The sequence below is a fragment of the Pipistrellus kuhlii genome, unplaced genomic scaffold, assembly GCF_014108245.1.
Source record: "Pipistrellus kuhlii isolate mPipKuh1 unplaced genomic scaffold, mPipKuh1.p scaffold_m20_p_17, whole genome shotgun sequence".
NCBI classification, from domain to species: domain Eukaryota; kingdom Metazoa; phylum Chordata; class Mammalia; order Chiroptera; family Vespertilionidae; genus Pipistrellus; species Pipistrellus kuhlii.
Genome location: NW_023425482.1, coordinates 17,129,661 through 17,145,566, shown reverse-complemented (window position 1 = coordinate 17,145,566; position 15,906 = coordinate 17,129,661). Strand labels below are relative to the sequence as shown.

Sequence of the window (15,906 nt, the reverse complement as noted above, 5' to 3'; positions counted from 1 at the left end):
ATGATGCTACCTTTCAGGTTTGGACAAAATGAAATATTTTAAAAGTTAGGACTCAGAGGTCCATGGAATTCCAGATAGATTTAGACCTTCTTCCAACACCTTCCAACCTGAGGACAGCAGCAGTATCAGGAGTAAATGGTATAGACCTTTGACATGTCATGGAAAGTCACCTGTCTTGGAGCAATAAGGCCAACAGTGCTGGTGCCCGTTGTCAGGCTGGCCGTGGGAGAGACACCTGGTCAATTGATTTATATATATCCCCTCCCCTGTCTTGGGAGATTCCAATTTAATCTGTTAAATGCATTTTTAACAGATGATTCTGATACACAGCTAGATCTGAGGAATGTCGCAAAGACTGAAAGAAACAACTTTTCCTGTTAGGAGAGGTGACCAGGAAGGGCCCAGTATCACCAGTCATACTGGGACTGAGGTCCTCTGGCTGAGGGATCAGATTAAAAAAATTCATTGCCCAGACTCTAGAGTGATGCATATGGTATCATTACAACTTATGCCTCACACAAGAACGAAAGGGCGTGGTTGCTGGTTATCTACTTTCTACAAGTTCTTAAGAGGGCAATGTATCAATTAGTAACGATCAGTTTAGACTTTGTAATCTGACACTGGACATCTTGGTAACTTTTCTATGTGTGGATGATCCTATATAATGAAAGGCTAATATGCAAATCGACTGAACAGTGGAACGACCAGTTGCTATGATGCACACTGACCACCAGGGGGCAGATACTCAATGCAAGAGCTGCCCCCTGGTGGTCAGTGTGCTCCCACAGGGGGAGCAGTGCTCAGCCAAGGCTGGGGAGCCCAGTGGCAGTGGCGGGATCCTCTCCTACCTCCGCAGCAATGCTAAGGACCCCTTGGGGAATGTCCAACAGCCAGCTTAGCAGGAAGGTGGACATCGTCCAAGGGGTCCTGGACTGTGAGAGGGCACAGGCCAGGCTGAGAGACCTCCTCCCCTCAGTGCAGTGATGTTGTGCACCGGGCCTCTAGTAGATAATAACGAGAGAGAAAAATATCTATGCTCTTAGGTTGGGATACTCTGAGTATTTACTGTTAAGAAAATTAGAAAACGTAAAAGAGGACATTCCAAACAAAGTCTTATTTTGGAATTTCAATGTTAACAGATGGTAGCTTCCCAGTTGGAAATCTTCCATGTATTAGGAAAACACCGAGGAGAAATGACATGAAAATCAGGCCCAGCCACCCCTTAAACTTAAGAGCTTGCTCTGTTGTGCAGAGATTTTGTTTCATATTTGTGATAACGGATAACTGTTGTCCAACCTCATGGGTAAGTGTCCAATCCTGTTCCTCACCCTCTTTTTTAATCTACTGGGAACTCTGAGTTCACATCACTGTGGAATGGACTGATGGGCTCTTTACTGGAAGACCCATTTCCTGTCCTTTCCCATTGGGCAAGATATGGACAGAGAAGTTAATGGACTTACTCCACTGATACTGTATGGTATCAAATAGGACCCCAGCTAAGAAGTCTCTGAGGTATACACAGATAGGAAAGCTAAGGAGAGATGGCAGTATTCCTTCTCCAGTGGTGGAATGTGCCAAACACACAGTTATTGAGTCTCTTTTCTAGACCTGAGTAGAGCTATAAAGCTTTCTTGGCTTGAGCATGTGTGGGCACAGCTTGAGCTCACGTGTACACCAGCAGACATAAGCAAATTTCAGACATAAGCAGCCTTCAGATAATGTAGCTGAGGCTGGTGCCAATGGGGACGGAGTCTCCTCAAGGGGTGAGGGTAGACAGAAGACCCAGCGACAGGTTTCTCTGCTCTTGCTCAGATCTGACCTGGCGGTAGCCCAGCAAGTTCATGGTATCACCGCAGACTGTCTGAAGTCGAGAAACCTTTTCATAAGGCAAGGACTGGCGCCAGGCCTGGGAGGTACTGAGGGCATCCCTGGAATCTGTTTTGAAGGAGTGGCTACCCGTGCCCTTGCCTCGAGTGATGTTGTGTACCCAGGCCTGGAGGTGTGGCAAGAATTTCAACCCTGCATGTTTATACATCCGGGCAGTCTGGGCCCGGGGGTTCTGGACCAGGTCCTCATAGCGCACGAGCAGGTAGCGCTGCTTGAGTGCTTTGGGCAAGGTCTGCACGGCCTTATAGATCTCCATCTGGCTTTGACAGATAACCTGCATCACATAGTAGGGTTTGTCCTCCTCTTTGAGGTTCTGCTGCTCCTGTCCCATCACAATTTGGCTGTCAATCATGAGTTCTGCTGTTGTGCGTCCTCTGGAACGGAACACCGCCCGGGGGTCCCGAACCAGGTGCACGATGTGCAGATTGAGGGAAGGGTCCCTCAGCAGCGGGTGGAGCACCTGCAGGTTGAAGAAGCGCACCTCCTTGAGCACCACATGGCTGTAGTTGCGGCAGGCCTTCTCCACCATCTCAAAGGGCTGTTTGCTGCATAGGATCTTGCACTGAGCCTCTGATATGATGGCATCCCTTGGGAAGGCGTCGCAGGCAGGCGGGGAACACAGAGCCCGGCTGGTTTCCCACTGGAAGAGGCTGGACTGTATTCGGGGACCAGGTTTCATGTAGGCATCAAAGACGCTCATGTCACACAGAAAGATGGACCGTATCAGATCCCGCACCGCCATATGCAGGTTCCTGGAGGTGCTTTGTGTGAAGGTCATCCAGACGTGCCAGGCAGGCTCCATCAGGTAGAAGACATCCGGGTGCTGTCCAAAAAGCTGCCCCACAAAAGAAGAGCCAGAGCGCCAGGAAGTCAGGACCAGCACATGCATGGGCTTGGGCTCCTCCCTCGTGGACAGGGAGTTGAAGTTGTGGTTGTACAAATGGATGTATAGAATGAAGATGGCCATCTGGGACATCAGGAATAACAGCAGGGGCCTCATTTTGGGGGGCAGTACCATCGTGCTGAAGTGGAAGACCTTTAAGGAACAAGCAGAGGGGCTGTGTTGGGCTGTTGTTTTGGTGTCTGCCTTCTCTTCCCTCCTCAGCCAAGGCCACCTTTTCCCTGACCCCCACCAGTGAGCAATGCAGAGAGCTGGAGCCTTCTTGCAACCAATTGCACAAATGCTCCTCAGAATCAATTCCTGACTCTTGAAATCAATGTGTCAATAAGTTCTGTTTCTTTTAGGCTCTTTACCTCCTCTCTCCTTGTTTTTCTTGTCCACTGTGCTATGAAAAATTTCTAAACTCTGCCGTATTTCATCAATGTAGGGAACAGCTCCACCCTGGCACCCTGGTGACATGCACATCTTCACCCAGGCCACTAGGCAAAGCTTAACTGCAGTCTGGCCCAAGTTATGGTTGAAAGCCCTATGTTTCCTTCGGGAACTAAGGAAGATAAGCTGGCTTATGAAGAACTACCACGAGGCCATCACCCACCCTCTTGAGATAGCCACATTACCTTTCTTTATCTCAATGAAGCACAGGACTCTCAGTCCCTGAAGGTTACGGCTGCAAGCTACAGAGCTGCTTGGCTTCAGTTTGGAGTTATCGCCTCAGTGTCACGTGGTCCCCCTGGTGTGGCCTCATCCTGTGGGACTAAAAGCATGGGGAACTGACTCAGTGCTGACCTCACATTATGTGTAGGTAATAAATTATCTGAAGCTACTTGGGTAGAATTGTCTCATTAAAGCCAACTCTGAAAAGTGTGGCAAGCCAACCTGAACTGCAATCATGAAACTGTGGCCTGTTAGGGACTGTGCTGCTGCTTGGGGGATGCTGACCACTTGACACAAGCTATTCAGGGCTTCCCAGTATGGTTGGGCATGTTGTGTACTAGGCATCCCTAGGAAATACTATCTCAGCAAGAATTTAAGATATTTATTATTTAAAAAATGTTCTGGTAGGTACCAGTAAACCAACTTTATCTGACAGAATATGTATATTAGATTGATTTGCTAGTTGTTAAATCTTATATAATAAAAGGGTAATATGCAAATTGACTAAACAGCAAAATGACCGGTCACTATGATGCACACTGACCACCAGGGGGCAGACACTCAACACAGGAGCTTCCCTTTGGTGGTCAGTGCACTCCCATAGGGAGAGTGCAGCCGAGCCAGAAGCCGGGACACCTCCTGTCACTGTGGGAGCCTCTCCTGTCTCTGCGGCAGAGCTGAAGATGTCTGACTGACGGCTTAGGCTCCCCTTGGGAGCAGGCCTAAGCCATCAGTTGAATATCCCCTGAGAGCTCCCAGACTGTGAGAGGTACAGATTGGGCTGAGGAAACCCCGCCCCCAAGAGCATAAATTCCGTGCACTGGGCCTCCAGTGTTAGATATTTAGAGAAGCGAATTTCACTTTGTGATTCTCTCTAAGGCTCATACAGACTGGGGGGAATCCCGAGCCAGTCCTGTCATAGTCAGGGCTCACTTTGTGTGCAAAGACCATGGTTCTCAGCATCATGCTAGAATACTATTCCAAGGGAGATCTTAACCCTCTTCAGGGGTTAAATGATTCTGGATAATTTTGGGTGACTTACTGACATAAATGATTATTAAAAGATAAGATAGCCTTGGCTGGTGTGGCCCAGTTGGTTGGGTGTCATCCCATGCACCAAAAGGTTGCTGGTTTGATTCCCAGTCAGAGTGCATGCCAAGGATGCAGGCTTGATCCTCTATGCAGGGCCTGCAGGAGGTAGCCGATCGATGTTCTGCTCTTATATCGATGTTTCTCTTTCTCCCTCTTTTTTCCTAGCTCTTTAAAAATCAGTATTTTAAGAAAGCTAAAATAGCGTATTACACAAAGAATAAAATATTGATAGTAGCAAGGTGCTAATTTGCCTATCACTATATACCGTAACCCAAAAGTTCTTCCTTCAAGCTTTAATAAAGAAGAGAAAATATATTTCTAGACAGTAACTGGAGCTGGATTCAGGGTTGCTATTTTCCTGGTGACAGGTCTTATCACAATTTTTAAAAAAGTTTTTACTAAGTAATAGTCACATGGTTCAAATTGTTTCTAAAATTATCATTAAATATTGGGAGATCACTTTGAGAATTATTTAAATGTCAAAGCACTATGCTGTACACTAGAAACAAAAGTAAAATCATACTGAATTAAAATATATATATTTTAAAAACAATCCACAATCAAGTAAACAAAAACATTATTCAAAAAAGGTATCATTATTGTGATCATTAAGTCCACAGATTCAGAATTTAAAGAAGGCTTCCTAAGATTCTTCAAGCAGAAAGAGTACTTGCCAGCCCACAGCCTTGCCTGTCACTTGGGTCTGTCACGTGTTGCACGGTAGGCGAGAGGAAATCTGTGACAAGGAGCTGTGTCTGTGGAGGAGGCCTAGTCATAGATTAGAAAACTTCTAGCCGGGACCGGTTTGGCTCAGTGGATAGAGCGTCAGCCTGCGGACTGAAAGGTCCCGGGTTCAATTCCGGTCAAGGGCATGTACCTTGATTGCGGGCGCATCCCCAGTAGGGGGTGTGCAAGAGGCAGCTGATCGATGATTCTCTCTCATCGATGTTTCTAACTTTCTATCCCTCTCTCTTCCTCTCTGTGAAAAATCAATAAAATATATTAAAAAAAAAAAAAGAAAGAAAACTTCTAGAACTGCTTGTAAAAACAGGTAAAGACATACTTTTTAGAGGCCACAGTATTGTTCTGGGGGAAGAACACGTAAAACGTTTATCTGTTTCGAAGCAGTAATCTCTTCTCTATTTACTAACAGCTAATATTTACCTGTTAGCTGGTGTGTTGTCATCTGTCAGTGAAAAGTCTCCTTCTAACACCTATCCTCCATCTGCCCATTTCCTAACTTGCCCTCAAATAGCAACTGAGTTCACTTATTATGTCTTTTCAGTTGCTTTTTTTTTTTTCATACATAAGAAAATTCAAATGTATATGTGTTCTTCATTTTTCCTTCTTTATAATGCAAAAAGTAGCAAGTAATCCACCCTCGCTACACCTCACTTTTTTAGCTTAACAATATGTCTTGGAGAGCTTTCATGGTCATATGTAAGGTGTTTCCTCATTCTTTTTTATTTTTTTATCACTAGAATAAAATAGAATAGAATACTGTTGTGTGTATATACCACAACTTATTTAACCAGTTTCCTCATTGATGGACTTTAGGGTTATTTGCCATTTCAGAAACCTCAATAATGATCTTTATATTCACACATCATCACTCATGTATGTAAGCTAATTCCCCCGCAACAGAATTGCCATATCAAAGATATCTATTGCTCATAAAGCCTTCATACTGGTCATAAGCCATGCTATAGGTTCAGAGTTCCAGAGATTCTAGGGAGTGGAGTTTCGAGGAAGAATTGGGCAGCCACAGAGGTGACATTTGGAGTTTATAGTAGAGCGTTCTTGGCCAGTTCACGGGCTTCCCATGGAAGTCCCCTGAACCTTCTGGGAAGTGTGCAATGACCCAAGCCAAACCTTGTGTGTCGGTGGCACAGAAACCCCTCTATCATTCATTACAACAATGCGTTTCCTCCACGTGTGCCAGAAGGAGCCAGTGAGGATCATCTCTCCTTGGTGGCCAAAAAGTGCTTTGCTATGTGTGAGGGAAACGCGGTGAGTGGTAATCCCTGCCTTTGCCCTTATGGTTAGAACGGGAAGAGCGAAGGTGTTCTTTTCAACTTGAGCCCAAGTGGAAATGATTAGAAACTAGGCCATTATTGATAATGCTCTTACCCCTCAAAGACTGGAAAGGAACTTTAGCAAGAGTTGTTCTCCCAAAGGCAATGCGAACATGAGGAAAAGTTTGGAACAAAGATAAGAAACAATGGAGCAAAAGAGGAAAATGAAGAAGAGAAAAACTTGACCTGTGCATAATTACAAGGAAACTGGGATAGCATTTTATAAGCAGGGCTATCAGGAAAAGGCTAACCTTTTTTCCTTGGGATTAGACAAGTAAACTTTTCAAGGTTAGCCCTTTCCTCCCCATAATCCCAGCTTTGAGCCAGCTCGGTGTCCTGAGTGAGCTCCATTGCTCTGAGCCCTCCTTGCTGGCCCTGGCCCCTTCTCTTCCGGAGCTGGAGCAGGGCCTTCTGACTCTGTCCCCAGGTGTCCTCAGAAGTCAGGCATTTTGCTTCTCAGGAATTCCCATGGAAACCCTTTGACTTCTTTCTCTGTTTTTTCTTTCCATGGGTACTTTCCCTGGCCAGAAAGAAAGTATGCTTTTGTCAAGTGAGTTCCATCTCTTATCTCTGGGATCCAGCTACATCCTGGATCTAGGCAATATGAAGGCTGACCAAAACTGCTAGGGAATGCTTTAAGGTGCTTAAAGCCCTTCTCTGCAGATACTGTAATAAGTGATAGAAATGGATATTCTTTTTTTTTTTTTTTTTTTAACTGGGGGATATGTTTTTTTGTTTTTTGTTTTTTTATAGATTTGAGAGAGAGGCAGGGGACAGAGAGAAACATCGATATCAGAGAGAAACATTGGTCAGTTGCCTCCTTTACACACCCTGATCAGGATCAACTCGCAACCTGGGTATGTGCTCTGACCAGGAATTGAACCCTCAGCCTTTGGTGTCCTGATGACGCTCCAACCCTCTGAGCCACCCGGCCAGGCGAGAGGGACATTTTTGAGACCCTGGGAGAAGCGAGGTGATGTGGCTCCTGAAAAAAAGGGAACCAGCAATCTCTTCTAACCTAGCCACTACCTTTCTCCTGTGTAGTCCTTAGCGTTGATAAGCATTTTTAGGAAGTCTGTGACTGCCCCATCTCAGAGTCCCTGCTCCACCTTCCCAAGTGTTCTTTTCTGGCTGTTCAGGTGCATGCTTGAATCCCTATTGTCAGAATCCTAAGTCTGCTCATCTCTAGCCTGGCTTTGCCAGTAAGCAGCCCCTCTCTTCTGTTCCTCAGCTCTCTCCATCAGCCACTGCTGCCCAAAACTACCCTTTAAAGTGCAAATCAGGCATTCCCCTTCTTAAAATCTCTCAACAACTTTTGGGCAGAAACAAGAGTTTACCACCCCAAATTAATTATGCCTTTTGGAATCTTGATTATTTTAAGTTATTTTTTTAAAGAAACAGAGGCTCAGAAAGAACTTTTAGCCTTTTCCCTAATTGAATAAAATCATTTAGCTAGAAGATCTGCTCCAGGCCAGGAGCCTCTTATTGACAGATAGCTATAGTTTGCTATAAACTAAGTATGATCATGCCAAAACCGGTTTGGCTCACTGGATAGAGCGTCAGTCTGAGGACTGAAGGGTCCCAGGTTCAATTCAGGTCAAGGGCATGTACATTGTTTGTGGGCACATCCCCAGAAAGGGGTGCGCAGGAGGCAGCTGGTCGATGTTTCTCTCTCATTGACGTTTCTACCTCTCTGTCCCTCTCCCTTCCTCTCTGTAAAAAATCAATAAAATATATTTTTAAAAAAACCCCACAAACATCTAAGTATGATCAAAGTCCTCTCTGTGTCCCATTGTTAAGATCCCAGCAAACACTTACGTACTAAATGTTTGCTTTTCCATCTTATTCTTTTTAATAGAGCTATATGTATTTATTTAAAAGACACACACACACCCATGCGTATAATTGGACCTGTGCAATTCAATTCCATTTCAAAGGTGTGTTTGTCTTTTTTCAACTGACTTTTTTGCTCAGCATAATGTTCTCAAGGTTCATACATGCTGTCAGGATTTCATTTCTTTTTAAATTTTTTAAAAAAATATTTTTTTGTTGATAGTATTACAGGTATTTCCCACCCCCCTTTCTCACTTTCCTCCCAGCCCTTATCCACCCTCACCCTCCCACCTCCCAGGTCTTCACTAACCTATTGCTTGTGTCTGTTGGCTATGCATATAAGTATATAAGTTCTTTGGTTTATCTCTTCTGGTCCCCCAACTCCACATAGAGGTATGTCAGTCTGTTCCTTACCTCCAGGCTTCGGGTCTTATTTTGTTGTTCAGTTCATTCTGCTCATTAGATTCCACAAATAAGTGAGATCATGTGATATTTGTCTTTCTCAGATGGGCTTATTTCATTTAGCATAATACTTTTTCAGATTCCTCCATGCTGTTCCTAAGGGTAAGAGAGCCCTCTCTTTTACAGCTGCATTGCATTCCATACTGTAAATATTCCACAGCTTTTTTACCCATTCATCTACTGATGGGCACTTGGGTTATTTTTAAATCTTAGCTATTGTAAATAACGCTGCTATGAACATAGTGGTGCATATATTCTTTCTGATTTGTGTTTCTGATTTTTGGGGATATATTCCCAGAAGTGGGATCACTGGGTCAAAATTTCCATTTTTTATTTTTTGAGGAAACTTCCATACTGTTTTTCACAGTGGCTACAGCAGTCTACATTCCCACCATCAGTGTACTAGTGCTCCCTTTTCTGCACATCCTCGCCAGCACTTGTTTGCTTTTCCATCTTTGCCAGTACTTGTTTGCTTTTTCATCTTTATGTGAATTACCTTCCTGCCTTTTGAAGTCCTAACCATACCCCCTCCAGCTCCTTTCTCAGCTCAAGATGGCATATAAGCCATGGAACCCCCTATGAAAATGTGGTCATTTTCTCCTGTTAATCTCTCTCATGTTAATTTGATTATTCAGCCAAAATGTAAAAGTGTAGAAGGAAAAATTATTTTTCCTCCCCCACACTTTCCAACCCGTACAGGATTAAGTCAAAATCTCTGTCTTGTACCCAGAGTCCTTTATGATCTGATCTTTGGTTACCTGTCACTCCCCTCCTTTTGGTGCCATAGGCTCCAGACCTTACTTTCAGTTCTTCCCAACTTGCCTTGTTATGTAAAAGCCCTGAGACATTTGCAAGAGGACGCCTCCCACAAGAGTGCCCACACAGCTGCTTTCTCCCTGAAAGTTATCTCCCTTCCTCTAAGATTTAGTTGTTCGCCAAACTTTCCATTAGCATCCACCTCTCACTCTCTAGTAAACAGCTGTAGATGAATATCTCCCCCCTGGTGGTTGTAACTTAAGGGTAAAGTTTATGTCTCATGTTATTTAAACTTACAAGTGATTAGGGCTCAATAAATACTTGTTGAGTAAATAAATAGTTGACTGTGGGAAGAAGCAGTCACCACAAAGCAGATAACTGAACGAGATGCATCAAAGACAGAGACTTGTCCTTTTCTAAAATGCACACGAATGTCTCTTCAGTAACAGTTACTAAAATTTAGGTGATTCCATTGAGTATAGAGCACAGAACCACTATTGTCTTAGTTGAATGGAGCAAGATATTAATATATACATCAGAGGCATAGGTTCAGTCCAATATGGCACAGTTAACCTCACTCCAAAAACATAGTTACTACACTGAGTATGTATTAATTAAAACTAGGGGGAAATGAACATTATGTTAAGAAACATTTATGAATAAAATATAAAATCCCCTTTGCAGAGCAACAGAGAACTAAGAACATTTCCTTTGCTTTAACCAGCTCTGTTAGTAAAAGAAGAAAAAACCCTCAGCATATCCTATCATCACTGCCCCCAACCCCCCAAAAATAATTTAAAAACATGTTGCCCCAATGATGGGCAAGTGGTATCATGTTGGCACACAAAAGACACTCGGTCATTGAAGAGTCATGAGAACTTTAGGATCTTGACACGGGGGTGGCGCCTATGTCAGGCACAGGGACCGTGAGGCACCAGATAGGCGACCCCATCGAGCAGCCTCATTACAGAGGGCTGAATTATAGATGTCCCCCAAATCGGTACCAGGTAGCCTTTTAGAAACAAAATAAATCTGAGAGAAAAACAGATAACGATTTTTGAGCCCTGTATTCCAGCCCCTGGCACATTCCTAACTTAGATTCCCCAATGAGATTATGCCTCTCCAACCAGGAGTAGATGGCAGAAGGTATTTGCACAATACAGAAGAGAGAGAACAAATAAGGCAGAGCTGGGTTGAGGAAACCAATGCCCATGTGCACAGCTGTAGGCTTGGGAATCCTGTGGAGATAAGCACCCGGACACTAGGTGTCCATATGGTAAGAGACTGTAACCAGATGGAAAGGACCAGAAAATCGGGGCCTGGGTCCTTGCCATTGCTATGTCTCTAGTACCAAAAACAGTGCCTGGCACCTAGAAGGTGATCAAGAAACATCTGTTGAATGAATGAACGAATGAACGAACATTTGTAAAGCATTTTTACTGCTTCAAGTGCCCTCATTGACCTGGTTAGTAAGAAAGACGGAGGCCAGATATTTTTATTTTGCACATATAAAAGTATTTCAACTCCAGTTAGAAGTTCCAGACTTGTCCAAGGCTGTATAAGATAGAGATCTCATCTAACTTGGCTGATGTGCTGATCTCATAACTTAGTCTTATTTTCCATGTGTGTTGGCGCTCCACAACTTTGAAAGCTCTTTTAGCCACAGATATAACAATAATCCAATGAGATATACAAACATACCTCATTTTATTGCACTTTATTGCATGTCACAAATACTGTGATTGTTTTTTTATTGTTGTTAATCCTCACCCAAGAATATTTTTTCCCATCAATTTTTAGAGATAGTGGAAAGGAGGGGGGGAGGGGGAGAGAGGAAGAGAGAAAGAGAAAGAAATGTCTATGTTAAACATGTGAATTGTTTGTGATCCTTCCCTCCCACTTTACCCTCTCCCCTCCATACATGCCTCGATCCTGGGGTCTGAGCAGGGATCCAACCCGCAACCTAGAGATGTGCTCTTGACCTGGAATCAAACCTGCAGTTGTTCAGTGCGTAACCACTTGGTAACACCAGCCAGGGACAGATACTGCATTTTAAAAAAATTGTAGGCAAGACCTCCACCAGTAAAAAGATTATACAGCTTGCTCCATTGTGAGGCCCGCTTGATTGCTATGATCTGGAACAGAACCCAAAATGTCTCTGAGGTCCGACTGTAGAGGACAGTGGTGGTCCACACCCCCATTTTTTTTAGAATAAGCAAACTGAACTCTGATGAATTGGTTTAGTAGTGAAAATAGCCTTGCTAGAACCAGAACTCAAGACTTTTGGGTTCCAGGTCCCAGAATGTTCAATGATCACACTACCCTTCACCTTAGAGAAAACCTGCAGCGCCCTGCACCTCTGGTCTGCCAGTCCCCAGCACCTGCCCAGAGAAGCCACAGGCAGTACAGAGACCTGAGTTCCGAAGCAGGATCTGAACAAGTTAGATGCTTCAGGGGACTGGCTACAAAACACGCATCAAAACGGCCCTGTTGGCATTCTAAGCTCCTTCAGGCCCTCTTAGGGACGGAGCCATGTGGATGGAGGAGCTATTGGCAGGAGTGTGCGTTTTCTCTGGGTGATTCTCCAGGTGAGTCTTTGTCAGCCGCCGTCCCTTTATGTTATCACTGACCTCCCAGTTTAGCCTTCCCGGTGACTGATACCCCCTCCTGTGGCCCTGGGATAATGGCCCTGCTCTGGAGGTGTATACAAAAAACTGTTCTTACCTTGTTAGTGGCTTAAGCTTCCCCACTGCTCTGGAGGCTCACTGTTAGCCAAGCCCCGAAGCTTTTCTCCTCTGACTCCCTCTCTTCTCTGACTCACTCGCCTCTCTGCTTCCTCCTCCTCCTCTTTGCATTTTGCATACCCATCCCTTCTCAGAGGAAATTCTACTGCCCTCTCCCTTCTGCCAAAGTGAGAAAGCCTTCACTCCCAGGGAGCCTTCAGAGGTTCGAGGGGTGGGAGACTGAGGTGGGCTGGAGACCGTCCAGGAATGTTCACTCCTTTAAGCAGCTGAAAAGTTAACGCCCTTAGGGCAGAGTGAAAACTGGGAGCCGAGGTTGATAAGCAAATCACCCCATAGTTACAACCAGAATGCCACAGAATATGAAACCTGTATTCTATCTTAACCTTATCTCTTGCAAAAACAAAGGGTGGGGGTGGGGAGAAGGCTATGTCTGGATTGCATCTGTCTGCTCACTCCAGGTTAGTAAGGGGGTTAACTTTTTCTTTTCTCTTTTCTTTTCTTTTCTTTTCTTTTCTTTTCTTTTCTTTTCTTTTCTTTTCTTTTCTTTTTTCCCTCCCTCCCTCCCTCCCTTTTTTTCTTTCCTTCTGTATCATATTCAACATCTCTGTCCTTCTTGCAGTAGTTAATAACTAGGTGTGTTACCTAAATGTAAAATCTGCATGTATGAGAGGACGTAGAAGCATTGGCATTTAGTTGGGGTGTAGGGAAAAAACTTTGTCCTTCAAGAAGAAAAAAGAAATAAATTAACATAAAAGAATATAGCTTCTTACTAGCTGCATGTCTTTGGGCAAATCGCACAGATACTGGAGCTATTTTACACGATTGTTGTGAGTGTAAAACAATAGATGAGTAAACTCTACAACATGTGCACAAACACATGTAAATTGTGGCTGATAGATTAATTAAAGAAGTAACTGAGACTGGGTTGTCAGGAGACAGGCTTTTATTGGAGAGAGGGAGTTACCTCCGCCAGCTACTTCCAGAGAGAAAGAGGCCGGATGGCGCCCCGGGGTCTACTTTTAAGGGGCGGATAGGGGACGGGGCTTAGGGTATTCAGCGCATGCTGATTGGTGGTTAGGGACCTAGGCACGGAATCAGGGGGGCTTAGGGTATTTGGCAGGTGCTGATTGGTGGTCCAGTGCTCAGATATATCTGGCCGCAGGTGGGGTTTATGTCTGTCCATCAACTGAGGGAAGGGAGGATCTATCAGTGGCGAGTGTATAAAAGTCACTGACTGGATTCTGACATCTGGGCAAGTCATTCCACCTCTTTCAAGCCCTGGGATATCAGTAAAATAAGGTGTAAAATATCAGTGTGAAATATATATTCACCTTACAGAATTTTTGTGAGCAATTATGATTGGATTAATGCATATAATGTTCCAATGTGATATTATGACAGTAATGAATTAAAAAATGATAGTTATTACTGAATCTTTTGACACAGTTGCTAGCTCGTTTTCCAGGCCTTGAAACAGAGGGCAGGCAGAGTTGTCTGAGTTCTGGGGTAATCTAGGAAGTGTCTTTACTGATTTTCATCAGCTGAGCTCCCGAAGGCCTTATTGCTGGCACAGAAGACCAGCCTTGTGGTGGTTCCTTGTTTTGATTTCATTTGTGTGGCCCTTCCTCCCTCCCTATTTCTCTCTGGCGGGGAGGAGAGAAATGTCTCTTCCTTGTACTCTGTGCAGGAATATAACTTGAAGAGCCAGAACTGGGCAGTTGGTGGTTTTGCTCATATTCTTATTTTCAAAGTAATACTTGCTGATTATTAAAAAAATTGAAAAATACAAAATGTATAAGGAAGACAATATAAATTCCTTTATATTTTGCTAACCAGAGAAAGCAATTATTGATCCACTTCCCACACACACCCTCTCCCCCACTCTACGAATGCAGAAATATGTGTACTTAAGATCACACTGGAAAATGTAAGCTTGTACTTGTTTTCCCTTGGTCTTTATTTTAAAACATTTACATTATGAAAGTAGAATGTAAAGGTATACTTGAATATAAAGGCACTACCACTTTTTAAAAAAACTTTTTTTGCTTTTGTTAAAATTCATCCGAGGATATTTTTTTCCATTGATTTTAGAGAGAGTGGAAGGGAGGGAGGAAGAGAGAGAGACACTTGAACTGGTTGTTGAGAGGTTTGCCCCGCAGGAAACAAGACACAGAGTCCAAGCAATTAAAAGGAGGGATCTTGTACTCCAGGGCGAAACTCACTGGTCCGAGGGTGGGCCAGGGAAGTTCTAGCCAAAAAGGGGCATAGGTACTTCTTTTATACAGCTGTTTAGTGAGGGGTGAGTGGAGGGCATGAGAGGTGCCAAATTCCTGCCTCCAGCCAGGGGTCTAGGAAGGCCCAGCTATCTTTGTCACCATCTACCTTGCAGATGCTTGCATGGGCTCTGGACTCCCCCCCTGCCTTGGCCTAACAGTTGTCACAGGGGTTGGGGGACAGGGGATTCAAACTCCTGTCCAGGTATGTGTCCTTGACCAGGAATCTGCCCGTGACTCTTTGATATGCAGGCTCACTCCAACCACTGAGCAATGCCAGCTGCCAGCCATGGCAATTCCTCATTTTTCCTTATAGTTTACCACCTTAAGCAATACAATTAAAATTTCCCCAGTTTGACCTTTATTATTATACATAGAATCATGCCCCATATATTCTTCTGTGCTTTGCTTTTTAAAATTTCACATTATCCTTAGAAGATTCATCATATTATTGCATAGTTATAGGTTTTTATTTTTTATTTTTTATTTTATTACTGTCCTAGAGGCCAGGTATTCATGCATGGGTAGGGTCCCTAGGCCTGGCTGGTGAGCAGGACCAGTTGGGGCCTTCTGGCTGCTGGCTGGGGCCTGCCTTCATTCTGAGCTGCCTCCTGGTGGTCAGTGCACGTCATAGTGAACAATGGTACTCCCAGTCTCCTGGTTGAACTCCCATGTAGACATTTTGCATATTAGCCTTTTATATATAAAGACTAGAGACCCGGTTCATTAAATTTGTGCAAGAGGGTAGTTTCCTCAGCCTGTCCTGCACCCTCTTCAATCCAGGACCCCCTGGGGGATGTCCAGTTGTTGGTTTAGACCCGATCCTGCAGGGATCGAGCTTAAACTGCCAATCAGACAGCCCTCTCACAATCCAGGACTGCTGGTTCCTAAGCCCTCTGCCTGCTTGCCTGATTGCCCCTAACTGCTCCCCTGCTGGCCTGATTGCCCCTAACCACTCTGTGGCTCCTGCTCCCGGGATTTGGGCTTCCCTCCTCTGGCCAGCCTCAGGCACCTGGGACCCAGGCTTCCCTCCCTCTGGCCAGCCTCAGGCACCTGGGACCCAGGCTTCCCTCCCTCTGGCCAGCCACAGGCACCTGGGACCCAGGCTTCCCTCTCTCTGGCCAGCCTCAGGCACCTGGGACCCAGGCTTCCCTCCCTCTGGCCAGCCGCAGGCACCTGGGACCCAGGCTTCCCTCTCTCTGGCCAGTCACAGGCACCTGGGACCAGGC

The 15,906-nt window shown here is 44.7% G+C and overlaps 1 protein-coding gene across 2 annotated transcripts; it reads right to left on the bottom strand.

The window, feature by feature from the left end:
- Nucleotides 1-1,122: 1,122 nt before the first annotated feature.
- CHST4 (carbohydrate sulfotransferase 4) lies at nt 1,123-12,539 on the bottom strand. Of its 2 annotated transcripts, XM_036440398.2 has the most exons (3): nt 12,385-12,536; nt 3,406-3,542; nt 1,123-2,923 (listed from the first exon to the last, which is right to left on the bottom strand). In XM_036440398.2, the coding sequence occupies exon 3, from the start codon at nt 2,903-2,905 to the stop codon at nt 1,757-1,759; it is 1,149 nt and encodes a 382-aa protein (XP_036296291.1). In that variant the 5' UTR covers nt 2,906-2,923; nt 3,406-3,542; nt 12,385-12,536; the 3' UTR covers nt 1,123-1,756. The 2 variants fall into 2 exon arrangements, with proteins under 2 accessions (XP_036296291.1, XP_036296290.1); XM_036440397.2 differs by lacking the exon at nt 3,406-3,542 and having other exon boundaries at nt 12,385-12,539.
- Nucleotides 12,540-15,906: the final 3,367 nt, after the last annotated feature.

Coding starts and splice junctions, on each gene's coding strand:
- CHST4 (XM_036440397.2), bottom strand. CDS start 2,905: ATGGTACTGCCCCCCAAAATGAGGCCCCTGCTGTTATTCCTGATGTCC.